We start from the raw sequence: 16700 nt of genomic DNA, 5'->3' as shown, positions 1-16700 counted from the left end.
CTTTGCTGTTCTGCAGGGGGCGGAGGGGCCGGTAGAACTGCTGGCAGGGGAACCACGGTACTGCTGGTTCCTGAATGTGATGTTTCACCTCCCCACACTCGTGTAAAATTTACCTCTGCCGCTGGCAACAGGGCAGACGCTGGAACCCCAATCACGCCGCCCGCCACCACCTGTTCGCCGCCTGCTGGCTGCCCGGCTGACTTTAGTCCTGCCCTAATTTCCGCCATAAAGTCTGTGAGGGTGGTGGTGAGCTTACCCAACTCATCCTGTGTAGAAAAGTTTGTGGGTGGGGCCACCGCTGCCACGGGGGGGGCCCTGACCACAGGTGGAGGGGATGCCGCAGCATGGACTATGACGTTCCTAGCAGGCTCTGTGTTGCGGCTTTTGGCTGGGGCCGGTTCCGCGGGAAAGTCTTTGCATGTGGGCCTCTTCAATCTCTTGGACCTTGTGGTCCCTGTGTCCTCTGTTATTTCAGGCTCCACTGCTGGTGGCGACAAGACAACCCCGGAATCCCCCAAGCGTTCGGAAACCCAAGCCACTCCTCTGGCCTTTATCAGGTCCATGAGTGCCTTCATTTGTGCATCCTGAGAGGGTCCAGCTTGCGATTCGTCGACCTGGGACGTCTGGGAGAAGAGCGGAGGAGATCCCTGGCTATCCATATCGTCTCTTCCGGCTCTTGTCCTGCAAAAGAAAGGCTCCAGGAGCTAGATGCAGAGGTAACGGTGTGTGGCCTAGTGCCAGGACTACCCTCGTCGGCGATATAAGCCACAGGTCCACTCCCCTCTCATGGGCATACCTCCACACCCACCCAAATCCTGCCTTCTTGAGCTGACCCCGTAGCCATCATACATACCTCTATAAATGTCTGACAAGAAGCAGTGCGGATGCGTGTGCGAAAGGTTGAGTACGACCGGTGTCTGAAAGGGAAAGGAGTCCATGAATATGACTTAGATACCTATTGTGACACTGAATAACAGCCATGGTCTGCATGGTGATTACTATAACACACATCATCACATGGTTGGTGACTGTGTGCTACCAGAATGACATGGTCGGTGTGTGCGCCACCTGAAGATCCCCTTGCACTGACACCATAGACCAACTTCACCAGTATTACCTGTACTAATGATACTGACAGTATCCCTGCAGGCCCAAACGTCACCTCCTACACCTGAAAAAGAAGAGACCATGAGCACAAGCAATGACACATCTGTTCCAAATCATGCATGTACTGAAAAACGGTCCCATTCCCTTTGCACGGAGGCGTGCCAACCGGATACTGTCTATTGATCGTTTAATATATGTAGCTGAGTATGCGGGCGGGGGGGGGGGGGTGTAGACCGGCATACTCTGCGCTACACCTGGTGCACGCCTGTCGCCGTGAAAACAACCACTCATCCAACCCCGCGATCAATTGTAGTGAGTCCGCGCCCCCCCTCTAGTGAGATGCGCCAGCGGTGCCGCGTGATGAAATGCCGGTAGCCCGGAATAAGAAGTAGCCCAACCATACAAATTCTAGGGTGGCAACAAGCCCCCTGCCCCGCGCCCAGAGCAGAGGCGGCACAGGGAGCAGGGAAGACCCATGAAAGGTAAGTGATCCGCCGCATAAGCATGATCCCCCTAAGGCCCTCTGTGACTACCACCGACGATCATTGCCTGCCCGACGAGCATTGGACATTGAGGGGCGATGACTGCCAAGGATGCGGCCCTCGCCAGGGCGGTCCGCGAAGCGCAACAATCGACCCACAATCATTACCGTTGCCACCAATATCCACATGCCCGTCTCCTACACCGATTGCCCTTATGCGGAGCTGCTGTCGCCCGTCCACATGTGCTATGAACAGACAAGACACCCAGCGATGTCCCCACCACACTAGGCCTCATGAACCTGCCCCAAAGCATTGCGTTGCTAGTCTCTCCCACCGCTGCGGGTAATCCGGGGGCTACACGCGATCTCCGTTGCGGCTGCCGCGCGACAGAATGGAGTGTGGGCCCGTTGGGGTGTGCGGGTGCCGGAGACCAACCACCCTACCCCAAATAGACACAAAGGGACGCAGGCAACACCCGGTAGCGGTGAAACATGCTGAGCCCACCCCGATGACCCCTCCGTTGCAAAGCGGGAGGCGCGCAAAAGGGAGGGGTGGGACGTAATCTACCCTTTCCCCCCGCAACGGCCACGAGGACCCATGCTGCGGGCTCGGTGAAATGTGCACCCCCGCCTCCACAGTGGCCCGCTAACTAAGCAGGCCACCTAGCCCCGCTCGACCTCCAAAAAGAGGGAGTAGGCGGAGGGGGGGTGCCGGCCAGCTAGGCCCTCACTCACCGGGGGAAAAAGAGTGTCCACGTCGCGACAGGAGGCGTCCGGGGCGGCAAAGAGGCATCAAAAATGGCGAGGGGGTCTTAAATACCCCTCGCCCTGCCTGACTACCGCCCCTAGCACTCGTCACAGGACAAGCCCTCCTCCTGCCGAGACTCCTCCTCCCACACATAGAGGAGTGCCCAAGCGAGCCAGAGGGCGGGGGGGGGGGGGGGGGGAGGCCCTCTGCAACTATGGTGCCGCCCTCCTGATGGCCACCGGGTGGCCTCGCGCAGCTGCATTAATACTCCTGGAAATCTGATATTCCTAGATTTCAACGAACTCTCCTACTTTGTAACTTGTATCTATGTTGATTTTCCAGTGGAAAATCTGCATGAGTAAATTGCACAGAATTATCCTTGCACATGTCCTGTGCTACACTGGGGAAATATTTTTCCATGTGCGACAACCCCCTCTCTACACCCACAAAATGAAAGCAGCCTGCTTATAACATTCACATCAGTAGCTGTACATATGGTTCCAGAGTGGGTTACTCCATTCTAAGGTCTTCTGAATACCCAGGCACTTGCAGGTTTGTGCTTCCTCACTGTATTTTGCAGTCCCCACTACCCCGGAAAGCCTAATTTCTCCTCATGCCATATTCACAAAAGTGAAAAATCCATAATAATAATGGATTTCCCACTGCTGCAGTATATAGTTTTAATTCGATTTGCTTCTACAACCAAGTTCCACTAAAGTCCACAAAACATATAGTGAGTCATTCCAGTTATTTTAGAAATTAAGTGAGAAACATTTCAAAATAGATAGCTATGTATGTGTTTACTTAGACAACATGGTTTCGAAAAAAATAACATTTAATAGCCATGTAATACATGGGAGACTGCAATCTGTATACAAAAGCCTGTCTCTAGTTTACTTTTTACAGTTGAGTTATGACTTCTCTAGTCACCTTCAATCAGAGCCGGGCTGGGAACTGGGCAGCCCAGGCAATTTACACGGACCAGACCCCGGGGGTAGGGGAGGTGGGCGGAGCACGCGTGAAACACTGCTGCTTTTGTTACTGGGGGCCGTTATTGCAGCAGAACCGGCCTCCCACCGCTGAAAAAACAGCCCTCACCCTTCCAGCTTCCCGGGGAAATGCCGGTACTCGCTATGGCCACTCCGGCCCTGCCTACAACACAGACATGTCATAGATGCTGAGCTGTAATACGTTTTGACAGTTGAACTTTGCAGGGACATTTTAAAGATTTCTCGGGCCCTCGGCCAAACGTGTTTAGGGGTCCCTCTTCAGAGCAGCTTTAAATTTATGGTCTATTTACAGCTCTTTCCTGCCCTCGTTGGTCAGGCCCGCGACACACTGACAGTCCCACTGGTCCAAATTCTAAATGTGTTTCCATCTAATAATCAGGGAGAGTGACGAGTGTTTTCAATATTGTAATAAAGCTGCAGCTCACTAATATTATTGCAAATAATCTCCGTGACCCTCTCTCATTTCGAATATGTGAGTTCTGTTTCGATCAAAAATACGTTTTTTATGGATGTTGCATGGTGTTGAAAAACAAACACACCATTTCTCTGCAAAATGCCTGTAACAGACTCCCACATATTAGCTATGTTAAAAATAGGCTAAAGGAAAACAGTATTTAAAACCATCTATGTTTAAGAATGATTCAGGGCAGGACTGTCTGCAGAACAGAGCCAGCTCTATCAGTGCCCCCCTTGAAAGGCTGGGGGCCCTGGGCCAGCCCTCTTTGCCCATGCCTTAAAACATCGCCCGAATTATGAGGTCACAATGAGTCTAGAAGCACCAGCCTGTGTGACAGGAGGTCATGAAAATCATTACAGCTGCAGTTTAAGCAAGGAAAACAGGAACTGCCCTGTCCTTCGAATGCGTTTTTCTAAAATGAAAGCACTCAGTAAATCAGAGATTTTTTTCTTCCAGTTTATGTTTCTACATAATCTGAGCCACATCATTTTTAAATATGACTTACATTAAACTGATTGATTCTCCTTTATGCAAAAACACGAAAAAGCAAGAAACCAGTGGTGTTTGGGAAGGTTGATGGTTGTGGCCAAGTATAATAAGCAATAACATATCATCTACTGTACATTGAAATATACAATAAGCCGCCTTGGAGTTCCCTGACCTTATAAATGAACTCCGCGTTCGGCCTCATTTCTCTATTTTTTCATGCAACTCCTCGGTGATTTGCAATATGTCCATAATGTATGGCAGGGGGTACTTTATCTCATATGTAATCTTGACGTTGTTGTTACTTTGATATTGGTCATGACCTTGTCAAGGCATTACTTCAAATCGGCTGACGTACATTTCTAATCCCAGTCCTACCATGATTGGACTCTATAACGAACACACGTTTGTGGTCAACATTTTCAAAATCGAGTGCATCTCAGTGGCGTAACAAAACTTGAGTGGGCCCTCCTGCAAGGTACGTAAAGGGCCTCCCCTTCAGACTCCCTCAGGAGCTCTCAGGCCAGGGTACTGTGCTGAGGAGGCCCCCTGGAGCTCAGGGCCCCCGCACCGCGGGGCTGCGGGGTCCTTGGTTACGCCACTGGTGCATCTAGCTGCGTGATTTGAAGCAGTTGGTAAAAATGTTGTTAGTGCAGCGCCCACGTAAATATAGCTTCCTTTTGCCAGTTTAACTCATATTGAGATTATCCACAGCGGTTACTGTAGTGAAGGATGCTCATGAATCCAGGTAGTTGATGAAATATATTTATTTAAAGTAAGACGGTACAGGATAGTAGTACATTCATTAGGTAAAAGTAAAGTAAATAAAAACCCCACCAGGAGCAGGCAGGTACTAGCTCAGTCCTAACTTCACTGAAATCCAAGCGCTCTGCAGCATTCTATTACATCATCATGATGTCAACATTCTACAGGGCTAGGCAGGAGACTGTGGGGAAGGAAGTATGAAGTGCAGTCACTACAATTACTTTTGTATATTTTTCCTGTAGCGCTGCAGAAACCGTTAACATTCTCCACTACGAAGCTTGAATTTGTACTCCCTTCTGGATTCCTGGATTTGGGAATACAGGGCGACAGCCCCGCAATAAAGGTAAGGGTTCTAAAGAACAGTTTCTATTGGACATTAGCGTGTATGAATGATAGTGACTTTTGACAACTTTCTGCTCTTCAGAACCGATCATGTGAAGGTTTTAGACAGAGAAAGGATTATCTGATTCGGTTTTCCCTTCCCTCTCATGAGAAAGATCTATCTGGTAGTGATCTGAAATTAAGTGTTCTATTTTGTTGTCAGATGCTTTTCCTGTTTATCTTTCCAAGGTCGATAATTTGAGTGTCATTAAAATAGATTTTTCGCGCATTTCAAAACTGTAAATATGTGATTGTTAACGACAAGTTAAAAAAAAAACTTTTTATATTTCAAACAAAATAAAAAGTTTCTTCCCCCTTTTTCCGATTACCGTTGTCGCTGTCTGCTTTTCACCCCCAGTTTTGCCTGCCTTTTCCACAAATTAAGAGTATGTTCATGATGCATATAATATTTTTGTACCCCCTTTATTCACAGTGTGCTGTAAGTTGGTGGTGCTTTAAACTATTGATAAAATTAGCAGTGTTTTGTTCCCAGTTGATGTTTCTACCATGTACATAAACATCTGGCAACTGTTTCTCCAAGTATTTTTCTCCCTGTACCTCAATGCCCCACTAGGATATGAGTGGCTATAGTAGGGAACATACTACAGAAGTATCTGTGCATTGTCTTTCTAACTTCTCTTAGCAACAAGAAAAGGTATGTGTGATTGTTACAGCAGTGAGAATTGGTTATCCTGTCTGTGGTGGTCCTTTTTTCCTGTCTCTTGGATGGTCAATAAGTTGACTGGAAAATCCATGTCAGGCCAATCTTTTATCTCCAGATCGATTTCCTAAACCATGCCTAGTTCTACTGTTTTTCCTTAATTTCTTTAAAATTTATGTTTTAGCATTTTCGTTTGATAGCAGGGTTCTGAAGGGTAATGTTGAAGGACCCCCCCCCCGAAGTTTTATATAGCATGAACTAGACCCGAAGGTATCAGAGCGGTTTACATGAGCACCAGTTGTGTGACAGACGGACACATTAATTTTTGTTAGGCACGGGGAGATTAAGTTATATGCCCAGAATCACTGGATGTTAAGCTACTCTGCTGAGCGTCGAACCCGGTTCCCCAGCTTCAAGGTCAACCACTCTACCCGTTAGACCACATCCTCTCCTTATTGTTTGGAAGGGGCTCGAAGGGTCATATGATCATTTTTATAAAGTCTGTAAGTTTCAAATGACAATGTTCCAACTATGGATGTGCAGGGCATGCTTTGTTTTCCATTTCTTTGGCAAGTGTTTTTTGTAATTTTTTGAAAAATTATTATAACAACCAGGTGCGAGATGCTTCAGTTAGAGGTTTACAGTTGCCAAGGTTTCACTTTTTGCTGAGGAGTTATAGGGGTTTCTCACTGTTTATTGTTTTTGGGAAGTTTTGGATAGTGATAAATATTGTTCAATGATCAGTCGATACTGTTTCTTCTCATATTTAATTTTTATTTGAGAGTTTCATTGAGCGCAAACATGACCAGAGGGTATCAGACCGCTGTAGCACGAGTTACTGTAATAAAGAGCTTGATTAAAACATATGAGTAAGCTTACTTACAATATTTGTAAGTAGCAATTAATAGTTGAGAAAGCCTGATTAAAATTTAAGGTGTTGCTTACTTACACCATATACAGTTAACATAAGGTAGCATGAGCCTTAGTTTGTGACCCACTGTTTGTACAAGCAATGGTACAGTGGTTGATTACATTAGATTTGTCTGTCTGTGGTTGGTCATGTGGAGGACAGGGATTGAGGACTAAGGTATTTCTCAAGCAGAATTGCTTTCCTGTTTCTCTTGGAGAAGACCATAAAGGGTTTAGTTCTTACTTCTGGTGGGAGTGATTCTTGGGCCTGTTCCTTAAAAAGGATTATGCATGCAATCTTTCCTTCTTGGGGTTCCAGAAGTATTGAGCGAGTAATGCGTTGCAAGCACTGTCCTCCTGAGCTTGCCAATTTTTGTGCTAGGCATTTTAGAGTTCCATGGTGGACTGCTTTGTGGATGATGCATGCATTCTTGTGGATGCAGTGGGGTTCGATGTGCAGGTAGTTAAGCTTTGTACATACTGGTGCTATCTGATCATATCAAGGATTTTTGAGTGATAAGCCTAGCTGCCATGTATTGTGACCTTCAGGGCGTCCAAGTGGGTTTTTGGAGTGGTGATATTATATTGCATTTCAGAAGTCCATTCTGGAAATGAGTAGCACCTGCACCACCTCTTTGAGGTCGTTTTGAGGCATGCATGGCTTGAGTCAGTGAGACACTGATATAGCTGTAACATTGATGTGGGCTATCTTCTTGAGGTTCTTGTCATGTGTTATTTTCAGTGATTTTGTATAGTCATGGCTTTCAGGGTGCAGTTCAGGGCGTCCATATGCGAAATCCAGGCCTGTAAATGAGCAGTACTGCGTGGTAGGGAGATTAGTAGCAATTCCGTCTTTTGTCATTGGTTTGTGCTTTAGGTGGTTGCTATGGAACCATAGTTGTACTTTAGCAAGAGGTTGGTTTAGTTGCAGTATGTCATTGAGTGAGGACATTTTTGGATACAGTTGGGTGCCTTAGGCGTATTGATGATATGGAGATTGTATTTCTGTGAGTGTCTAGGGGGACAACATGGATCATGTGTACGAGTTAAAACTGTGATACCAATGCACCCCAGTGTAGAAGCGGGTATGTGGATAGTGTTCGAACGAGGGTTGTCGTCGCTCAATGAGTAGTGGGGATTTGTTAGCAAGGGTGTTATTTGCTGTCATTTATTTGTGTGTGAGTGTAGGCTTATATCTGGTGGTGTGCTAGAAGAGTTGCAAATGGAGGGGCGGCACAAGGTATGATTGAGTAGGAGCTGTAGGCCCTTTGGGTAGCGAGGGATGCATAGTCCCAGGGTAAGGATAAGCTGTGGGATGGAGGCAAATGGTTCTGTGGCTGGTGTGCTCCTTAGGAAGTGAGATAGAAGTGATCTCAGCTGGAGTTGCAGATCTTCTCAAATGTAGGGGCAAGTGTGAGTATATGTATACGTTCAGAGGGTGATGAATGTGAAGCCCAGTGGGGTACTGGGGGGTATCTCGGGTTCATGAGAGGAGGCGTGAAAGAGGGTGGTCTATGCTCGTTAGGGGAGGGGTTCATTTAGCATTAGTGTTGAGAACCTGGGGGGATCCTTTCTTGGACCTGGAAGATTATGCAAGTGTAGGCTCAGGTTGAGGGTGTTCTTCGGGAATGTGACTGTGGGAAAAAGAGCTTGAGATGTGGGGGAACGTAGGTTGCATTTGTCTTGTGTTGCTGAAGGTGTGTAGTCCCAAGTGGGGGAATATTGTCAGGAGCTGAAGGTATTCTGAGGAGGTGCAATGTTGGCTGGAGATGGTTTCCTGGATGGAAAGGGAACTTTGGGTGGCTTTGGGAATGTGGCCACCCTTAGATGAGAGGAATTGTATGGTTGTAGGAACATAGTGGTGTCACTTGAGAGGTGTCAAGATCAAGGAAGTGACCCAGTTTGGATACAGCTAGTTCCTTCTTTAAAGGTGGCTCAACTGTCGTGGATGGAATGGAGGTGTGGACTGGTGGGCAGGGGGAAGGGTTATGTAAGGGGTGGAAGGGAAATCTCTAGGGTCTGACTTTTATTCGGGAGAAGGAAAAGATTTTGATCATGTCAGGTTTGGTGCTGGGAGAATGTTCTAGAGGCGGGGTTTTATAAATGGTAGGATGTTGGACGTAATATTAAGGGCCAGATGTATGAACCTTCCAATTTGTGAGTCTCAAATTGCGTTGTTTTGCGATTCGCAAATTGGAATTTACAACAGTTTCTCAGACACTGTTTGCGATTCCTAATGGGGTCGCAAATTACCTGCCTCTTAATATTCATGAGGCAGTTGCAAGTTGCGACCCCATTGGGATTGGCTAGCACCCCCAGGGATGGTGGCCTGCTGGGGTCAGCAGACTACCATGTCTGTGACTGCTTTTTCAATAAAGCAGTTCTTTTTATTTAAATGGAGCCCCTTTTCCTTAACGGAAAACAGGATGCATTTAAAAAACAAATGAAACGTTACTGTTTCATTATTTAAGAGTAGGCAGTGGTCCGTGAGACCACTGCCTGCGCTTAAAAAATATTTTAAATGCCTGTCACAAAGGGGAAGGGGACCCCTGGGGACTCCTTCCCAATTGCGAGTGACTTACCACCCATTTGAAATGGGTGGTAAACTGCAAGTGTTTTGCGGCCGCAAAACAATCTTACATTGAAGTGCGAGTCGCTATTAGGAAGGGACGCCCATGGCACGCCCCTTCTTAATAGCGAATTGCAGACCTATTTTGCGAGTCGGTAATAGATTACTGACTCCAAAAATAGGGTTTGTAAATATGGCAGACCTATATATTTTGCAGTCGCAAACGGGCCCACAGTCGTACATCTGGCCCTATGTTCAGCTGGTAGAGCAGGGCAGGGGGCAGTGTTGTATCAGAGATAGTCCTCAGGTTGAAAGTATCCTGTAGGCTGGGACGTGTAGCTCAAAAGATTTGATGCTGTGCTTTATCGCTTGGATCATGAAGTTGCAATTCATTTAGATAGAGCCCTCGCCCCAGGAGTTCTGTGAGGGTGATGCAGTGAGCTTGCAACCGTATTGAATCTTCCCCACTTTAAGTATGGGTAGGTTGGAGAGAAAGATTTTGTTCCAATTTGCTGCTCTGGTTGTGTGGAATGTGAGATTCATTTTCGGCATCTCTTGTGGCCAGAGTAGTAAAGGTCATAGATGAGTGTCTCCGTTAGCTCTCTGATTAGCCTCTGCTTGAAGTTCTTGGAGGAATTCTTTGATAGGTTAGTGAGGTAGAGGATGCTGTATTCGTTGGGTCTGACTTTTTGGAGTCTGCAGTCTGTCTGAGGTCCATGTTGTGTTCCCTGGTGTTTACTGGGGGGTGAATTTTAAGTTTCTATATAGAAAGGGGGTGGACTGGTGTATCAGTTCCCGGCTCATCGGATGAGTGTATGGTAGGAGGTGTTATGTGTCCTGTCTCAAGCTGGTCAGCTTGTAAACCCGACCTTAGTAGAAGAGATCAAAATTGGGTTAGTGGCGTTGTGACTCTGTTCCCCATGATAGATAACCCTGCGCAGGGATATCCTTGCAAAAAAGTGTTAGCTGTGGCCAAGAGGAGCCTCTCTAGTAGTGTTGGAGTTAGCTATGTTCACCTTGGTTTCTGTAAGACTGACAACAGTGCAGGAGACAGTTTATGCTTGGGTGGGTGCTCGTCAAAGCAAGGCAGACGTGGTACTTTTCCTACCTGTTGAGCATGGAGGGAGGGCTCGAGTATGGTACTGTGTGCATATGGCATCCAAAGAGTTATGTTGAGGGACCAGTTTTATCTTTAATTCTCTGTGCACGGCCACTGCAGTCACCTACATGCATAGGGATTGGGTCCCTGTACAGTGCAAGTTCCTTCCATCATTGAAGTCCACTTCTTATTGGGGTTGGTCTGGCCCCCAGTAAGGTCAGCTTGTTATTGCATTGGTCATGCCCATGTTGAGTCGATTTGTCTTCTCTTGTACAGGGCTGTAGAGGTCATCTTCTAAATGGTGTAGTATGGGTGTCTGGCCCCAAGTGAGTCAATGAGTTTGCCCAAGTGAAGGTCTGAAGAGGTAACCTCCGGCAGTCAGTATCATCATGTGGGAGCGCTGTTTAGAGTCCAGTCTTCGCTCATGTTGTAGGCCTGATATACAGTAGCTGTATCCAGCAAAGCTTCCTGGACCACATTTATACTCTTCCAGCATATGGAGCATAAAGTCCCTTAAAATGATTTTTCAGTATTGAATGAGACCACAGCGAATCCCCCCTCTTTATTGGCAAGATAGGACCTCACTTGGACAGGCCACCTAAAGTTATGTATGGTGCTGGGGCCTGGGTTAACTCACAATTGATCTGTGCAGATCAGGTCTGCTAAGTCCCTTAGTATTCTTTGCTAAGGCACTACTGAGGGTTTTGGTATCCTCTCCAACCATTGAGTGTTGTCCATAGTACCTGCAGCCTTTGGGGTTCCTCCCTGGTTTTGGTATTATTACCATCAGTACTTCATTCATACTATTTTGGACCAACTCTTATTAACTACTTTGGCTAAACCTCTAGCAACATTTCTAACAGTGTTGCAGAGCAAGCTGAATAAAACATAGCATCAAGACTCTCTAGGTTGGGAAGTTTACAAATCTTCCTCAACTTGGGTGAGGCCATCAATTCCTCTTTTGACAGGTGAATATCCATCTGGTTCTTTGTTTTGAAGATAAGCTGGGCAGTACTATTGATTCAAGAAATGTTCCCAGTGTCGGCGAGTCAGTACTGAATGTTAGTTCAGAATCAGAAGGTACTTCTCAAATACTTTATTTACTCCCTCTGTGTGTGGCATTGCCTCCTTTCTATCTGATCCACAATATGAGAGAGACTGGTGTCTCTGTCTCCAGTAACCAGACCAAATTCCTACCTGATCTGCCCCAATTAATACAAGTTCTGTCTATTCAATGTGACCATAAACTTCTCTTTGTACTTCCTCTTGTTTGCTCTCAGTTGTTCCCCTAAGTTAGACATGAGTGCAGGGTTCCCACCCAGGTCAGTGATCATCTCTCTTCCACCTTTTTTGATTTCAGCTTTCATGTTTTGGGCTGACCCCATCCACCTTGCCTATGCAGGACCCCTTCATTACAACGTTTATGGCATCCCATTCTGCTGCGGTCGAGGCTGTGCCCCAGTTATACGCGAGGTATTCTTTCAGGGCTGTTCCCACATCTTAATGAAAGGCAGGATCCTGTAAGGACTCCACTTTTAATCTCCATGTGGAAACGCTAACTCTATACTCATTCCAGCTGTATTGTAGACAGTGCAGAGAAGGGTCCAACAACACCCAGATAGTACATGTTCAAGCACCTATTGGAGCTGCTCGGACTAACCAGTATATAATCAAACCTACTGTATGTCCCATGTGGGGGCTAATAAAAGGAGTACATTGGACTACTCTCTTGACACACATCTACCAAATGCATCATTTCCAGGGTCTCCTGCAGCTGCATCAAATAATGTGTGTCTGTCCCCATCCTAGAGGTATGCCTATTTTGTATCCCAGACACTACACAATTGTAAACCCCTTCCAGAACATGGGAATGTCCATCTGCATTGTAACCAACTCTACCAGTTTCAGCAGTAAGGATATTCCAGGGACCATTGGGCATTGCTGCTGAGGAGGCATGTCTCTTGTCTGTTAAGCGTTCTATACACCAGCACAAACCTATCCTCAAGGTCTTGTTTAATTTCTGTCTTTTGAAACTTGGCTTTCCTAGCCACCCATATTATCACTTATATACGATTAGTAGGATAAAGATGACTTCTCAGTTTACGAGTGAGTTCACTCTATTTCACTGCTGTCGAATATCACTTGCACGAAGGCAATTCCCACTCTCTGCTATTTAAAGCATGTATGTACTTTGTAGTGTTTTCTTTTTAATTCCCAGAGATTCCAGGACATTAATCGCATCCTTCCTGCCACAGTCTGCTGAGAACCATCATCCCTATTTGCCTCTCCTACTCGTACCACTTACCTTACTACCCCATCTGTCTGTATATTTCTTTACTGCATTTTCAACCAACATAAACAAACACAGCAACCATCCCGGCCCACCTTCTTAGGAGCTAGTAACAGCATACAAACATTCAATGCAACACAATTTGTTCCCTACAGGTACAGCTAATGTTTTACCCCACCTTCTTACCTTAGTTATGATAGTAATACAAATCCTAATGTTATCTAACTGCGGTGTGTTTTCCATGCACCTGCAAGTTGCCGTCTGAAATAAAACCTGAGGGGCACTTCCTGGCTTTTTGCCTTTCATTACCTAGAGTACATTCTGGTGTTTCAATTGGATCCGATCTCCTTAGTCTTTGGTACTCTTTCCATATTTGCAATACAGTCACTTCTCCATACACAATGCTGCCTCTTCATTCACCAAGACATTTCTAATCAGGATCTCATTCTTTTCATCTGGATTTTCAGTCCCCTCAGACTTCTCAGGCAGTGACTATTCTGGGAGTATCCTCTGTGTGGGCATGTGTGTCTTTATGGGGTTCTCTGAGTTATTCCCAGATCTCCAATCAGCCCCTTGCCATCTCTGGGGGCTGGAAGAAGTGTGAATTTCCAACCCTTATCACACAAAGCTTAGCTGAATATTACAACATGTATACCAATCCATTTTCACGTAGTTTCCATTTAACAGCTTCAAATGATTTGGGTTTAAGCTGGACCATCTGTGTGTCGGCTGAGAACGTTTGAATCCTGAGCACCTTTGTAGTGCTCCTTATTGACCGTTCACATCTACTGAAATATTGTCTCTCTGTTCCTAAAAAAATCTAATCTGGAAGTCACTCCATGCTGGAGTCCACAGTTCTAGGAGGAGGCACTAGGGCCTGGTGGGCCATCTGATTGGAGAAAAGTTTGGTCAATTTGTTGAGTTTTGGTGTCTAGAGGATCCATGGTTCTAAGAGAAATTCATAAAAATAGTCCTCCACCCTGTCAAGAGAACCCACAAAGTGCAAATTATTCCAGTGTGCGCTGACTGTGACATCTTCCACAGGTGTCTCCAGCACTTGGGTAGACTCTTGCTGTTTAATTATGGAGTTGCACATTTCTGCCACTTCATGCTTGATGGTGTCAACTGCTTTCTCTTTAGATTTTATCCTCTCATCCACTTTCCTTATGTCCCTCTTAATCAGAGGCATTTCAACTGTTACACAGGTGATTTTTGTTTTCCTTCCAAAGTAGTTCTTTAGGATAGAATTGTTTTTCGGACATTGGCTGCATGTGGATGTCTGCATTGCTCTGCTTGTCCCTGGACTCACTAGAGGCTCCACAGCAGTTTCCACTGTTCTACATTGTACTGCAGTATTTTGGTTGCCTACATGGTAGATTGATATTTCCTTTTTCCATATTTCCTTCTGGTTGTAGGAGTAATGGCCTTTTTTAGTTATGTAGGTCACGCAGTGACCTCCCTCGGCAGTGTCAGTGTCTTAAAGTGTGGTTTAGAAATCACCCCTCATGCATTCAGTAATATTGCCCACCACTGGTTTTATGCACCCCAATGGGAATAACCCACTTCATTTGCACATCAACATCTAGGCTCAGTATCATTTTGTGGGGCTTCAAGACAACCAGTGTAGCTCTGTTGCAAGAGCTTCACAGCCCTCCTCACTGCGTACCCACCTCAGTGCTGTGTAGCCTCCAGCATACTGTTGAATGATCCCCTCTCAAGATGTGGCTCACTAGCTTCTCCCATGTGCACTGTGTTAGTGTCTATGCACCTATTTGGTCGGTTCTTTCTAGCTCTGGGGCTTCACCTATCCAGAGTCCCACACTGGTATCTCGTTAGGCCAGGCCGCTGTATCAGGTAGCTTAATCCATGCCAGACTCTATTCGGAGGGGTAGGCCACAGTTCACGACCTTCTTGATCCCAACCATGGTGGTTGAGGGCATTTGTCACTGTTGTTTTAGGTTATGTTCTACTATGGCTCTGCAAACTGGGCCAAGTATAACTCTTTCCACACTTGATCCTCAGGGTAGTGAGTGTAAACAGATCCAGGCTCATTTGGGAAGGTAGTATAGAGTGCAAGAGCTGAGAACGTATTATTCAAGCAAAAAACACAATAAAGTATTGTCCAGCCCAGTGCTAGTATTTTAAATCACAGTGTTACTAAATACTGCATATTCCGAAGGTGGTTCAGTTACATAGTTTTTTACACCCTACAGGAACTAATGAAGTGCAAATATCCATATGGTGACTGCTTCCTCCCACTTATCTCTTTTGCGTAACTCTGCGTAAGAGATGAGCATAGGAATATATCACTAGGGATTACCCCAGAGGTTTTCGTGCAGGCTTGTGCAATTGTCTTTTGATCTGACAAATCTGAGCAGGCAAAGGTTAGCGTTAGGAACAGCAGTTTCCCTTTGCTTGTATACAGGCAAAGTCTCTCAGATCATATAGACACAGTTCCGTGTTTTCTGCTCAATGACGCTGGTGTGTGCCTGGCGCGAGCAGATGAAATCGGTCTCTTCACACTATTGAGCTTCGTCGTCTGGGTATGAGACCACAAATTTCATCCCTAGAAATGGAGCATAAACCGCATCTAGTGCCCTCCAGAAATGCAGCTCAGAGCAACTCTCCCTGCTGGCTTGTTGACAGTCACAGTCTTTGGGTCCACACAAGTGAGTGATCATCTTAAGCAGTAGTGGCCTGAAGGCTGATACAGGTGGGTGCTCTTCTTTGATAAGTGTAGCCCTGGAGACTGATGCAGCAGCTACTGTCAGGTTGGCACATTGGTTGGCAGTGGCAGTAGTAGACACTCTGGTTTGTTGGTGGGAATGCGGGGATTACTGGTGACAACTTGATAAATACTTCTTTATGCAGCTCAATGTGGGAGCTGCAACAGGGGAGACCTGGGGTCTCTCCAGTTTTCAGAAGAAAGCCGGGTTCACTCCTTCTCTGCAGTTGAATATTTCTCGGTGCCCCACACGATTAAACACATTGGATTTAACTTCCTGGACAGTCTTTCCTCTTATTGGGTCAGGCACCCTCCTTTCTTCGCTGTGTTGGCATACAGACTTCTAACTTGCTTATGGAGACCATCCCCTTCTCCAGCAAGTTAGAGGCAGAAGCCTGTGGTACTCGCTTGTTCCTTATGTGGTTGAGAGGAAGACCGGGCAGTCCACGTCTTTGGCATGCATGGCCTCCTTGCTGAACAGACAAATCCAACTTAGAAAAATTTGGCGACCCTCTTCTGGGCCTAGGCAGATGAGTACTAGTAGTTGCAGTTCTCTTCTGAGTCGATGCAGATGGCAAGATAGTTGTGACCACTCGAACAGTCTTATTCATCCGCTGATGTAAGCTCCTGTAGCTGAAGCCTTCTTAGGCAAATCTGTTCCCCTTGACCAACTCTGTGACTTTCCACAAGAGTGAAGGCAGAACTAAGTCACAGCCCACAGTAGTCCTCAGGAGACATATGGATAATGGTACTGAAGTAGTAGTCTCGTAAGTGCATTTCTCAATAGTAATTGCAGAGAGAGACTTGGGGACCCAGCTACAGCACGGGTTGCCCCTGGTTTACTCTCTCAGGCAGTCAACTTTTTCTAGGTGTCCTCCATGCCTGGAACATAGTGAGATTCTACACCTGGACAGTCTATCTTGCTGCAGGGCCAGACATGCTCCTCCCCTTTCTCAGCAGGCAGGCAGGTATGTAGGCACTAGGCATACCTTCAGCTCCTCCAGCAGAAAGT

General features: G+C 46.3%; 1 protein-coding gene across 1 annotated transcript in view; it reads left to right on the top strand.

Annotated features, from left to right (window-relative positions):
• Positions 1-16700, top strand: part of CFAP47 (cilia and flagella associated protein 47) — a 2858849-nt gene that overhangs the window by 349947 nt on the left and 2492202 nt on the right. The window contains exon 23 of the mRNA XM_078657910.1: positions 5297-5397. Within this exon, the coding sequence (XP_078514036.1) occupies positions 5297-5397 (101 nt within the window). The remainder of the gene's footprint in view (positions 1-5296; positions 5398-16700) is intronic.

This window comes from Lissotriton helveticus, chromosome 8, assembly GCF_964261635.1.
Source record: "Lissotriton helveticus chromosome 8, aLisHel1.1, whole genome shotgun sequence".
Classification (NCBI taxonomy): domain Eukaryota; kingdom Metazoa; phylum Chordata; class Amphibia; order Caudata; family Salamandridae; genus Lissotriton; species Lissotriton helveticus.
The sequence above is the reverse complement of the archived record's forward strand: the minus strand, read 5'-3'. Positions and strand labels throughout refer to the sequence as shown.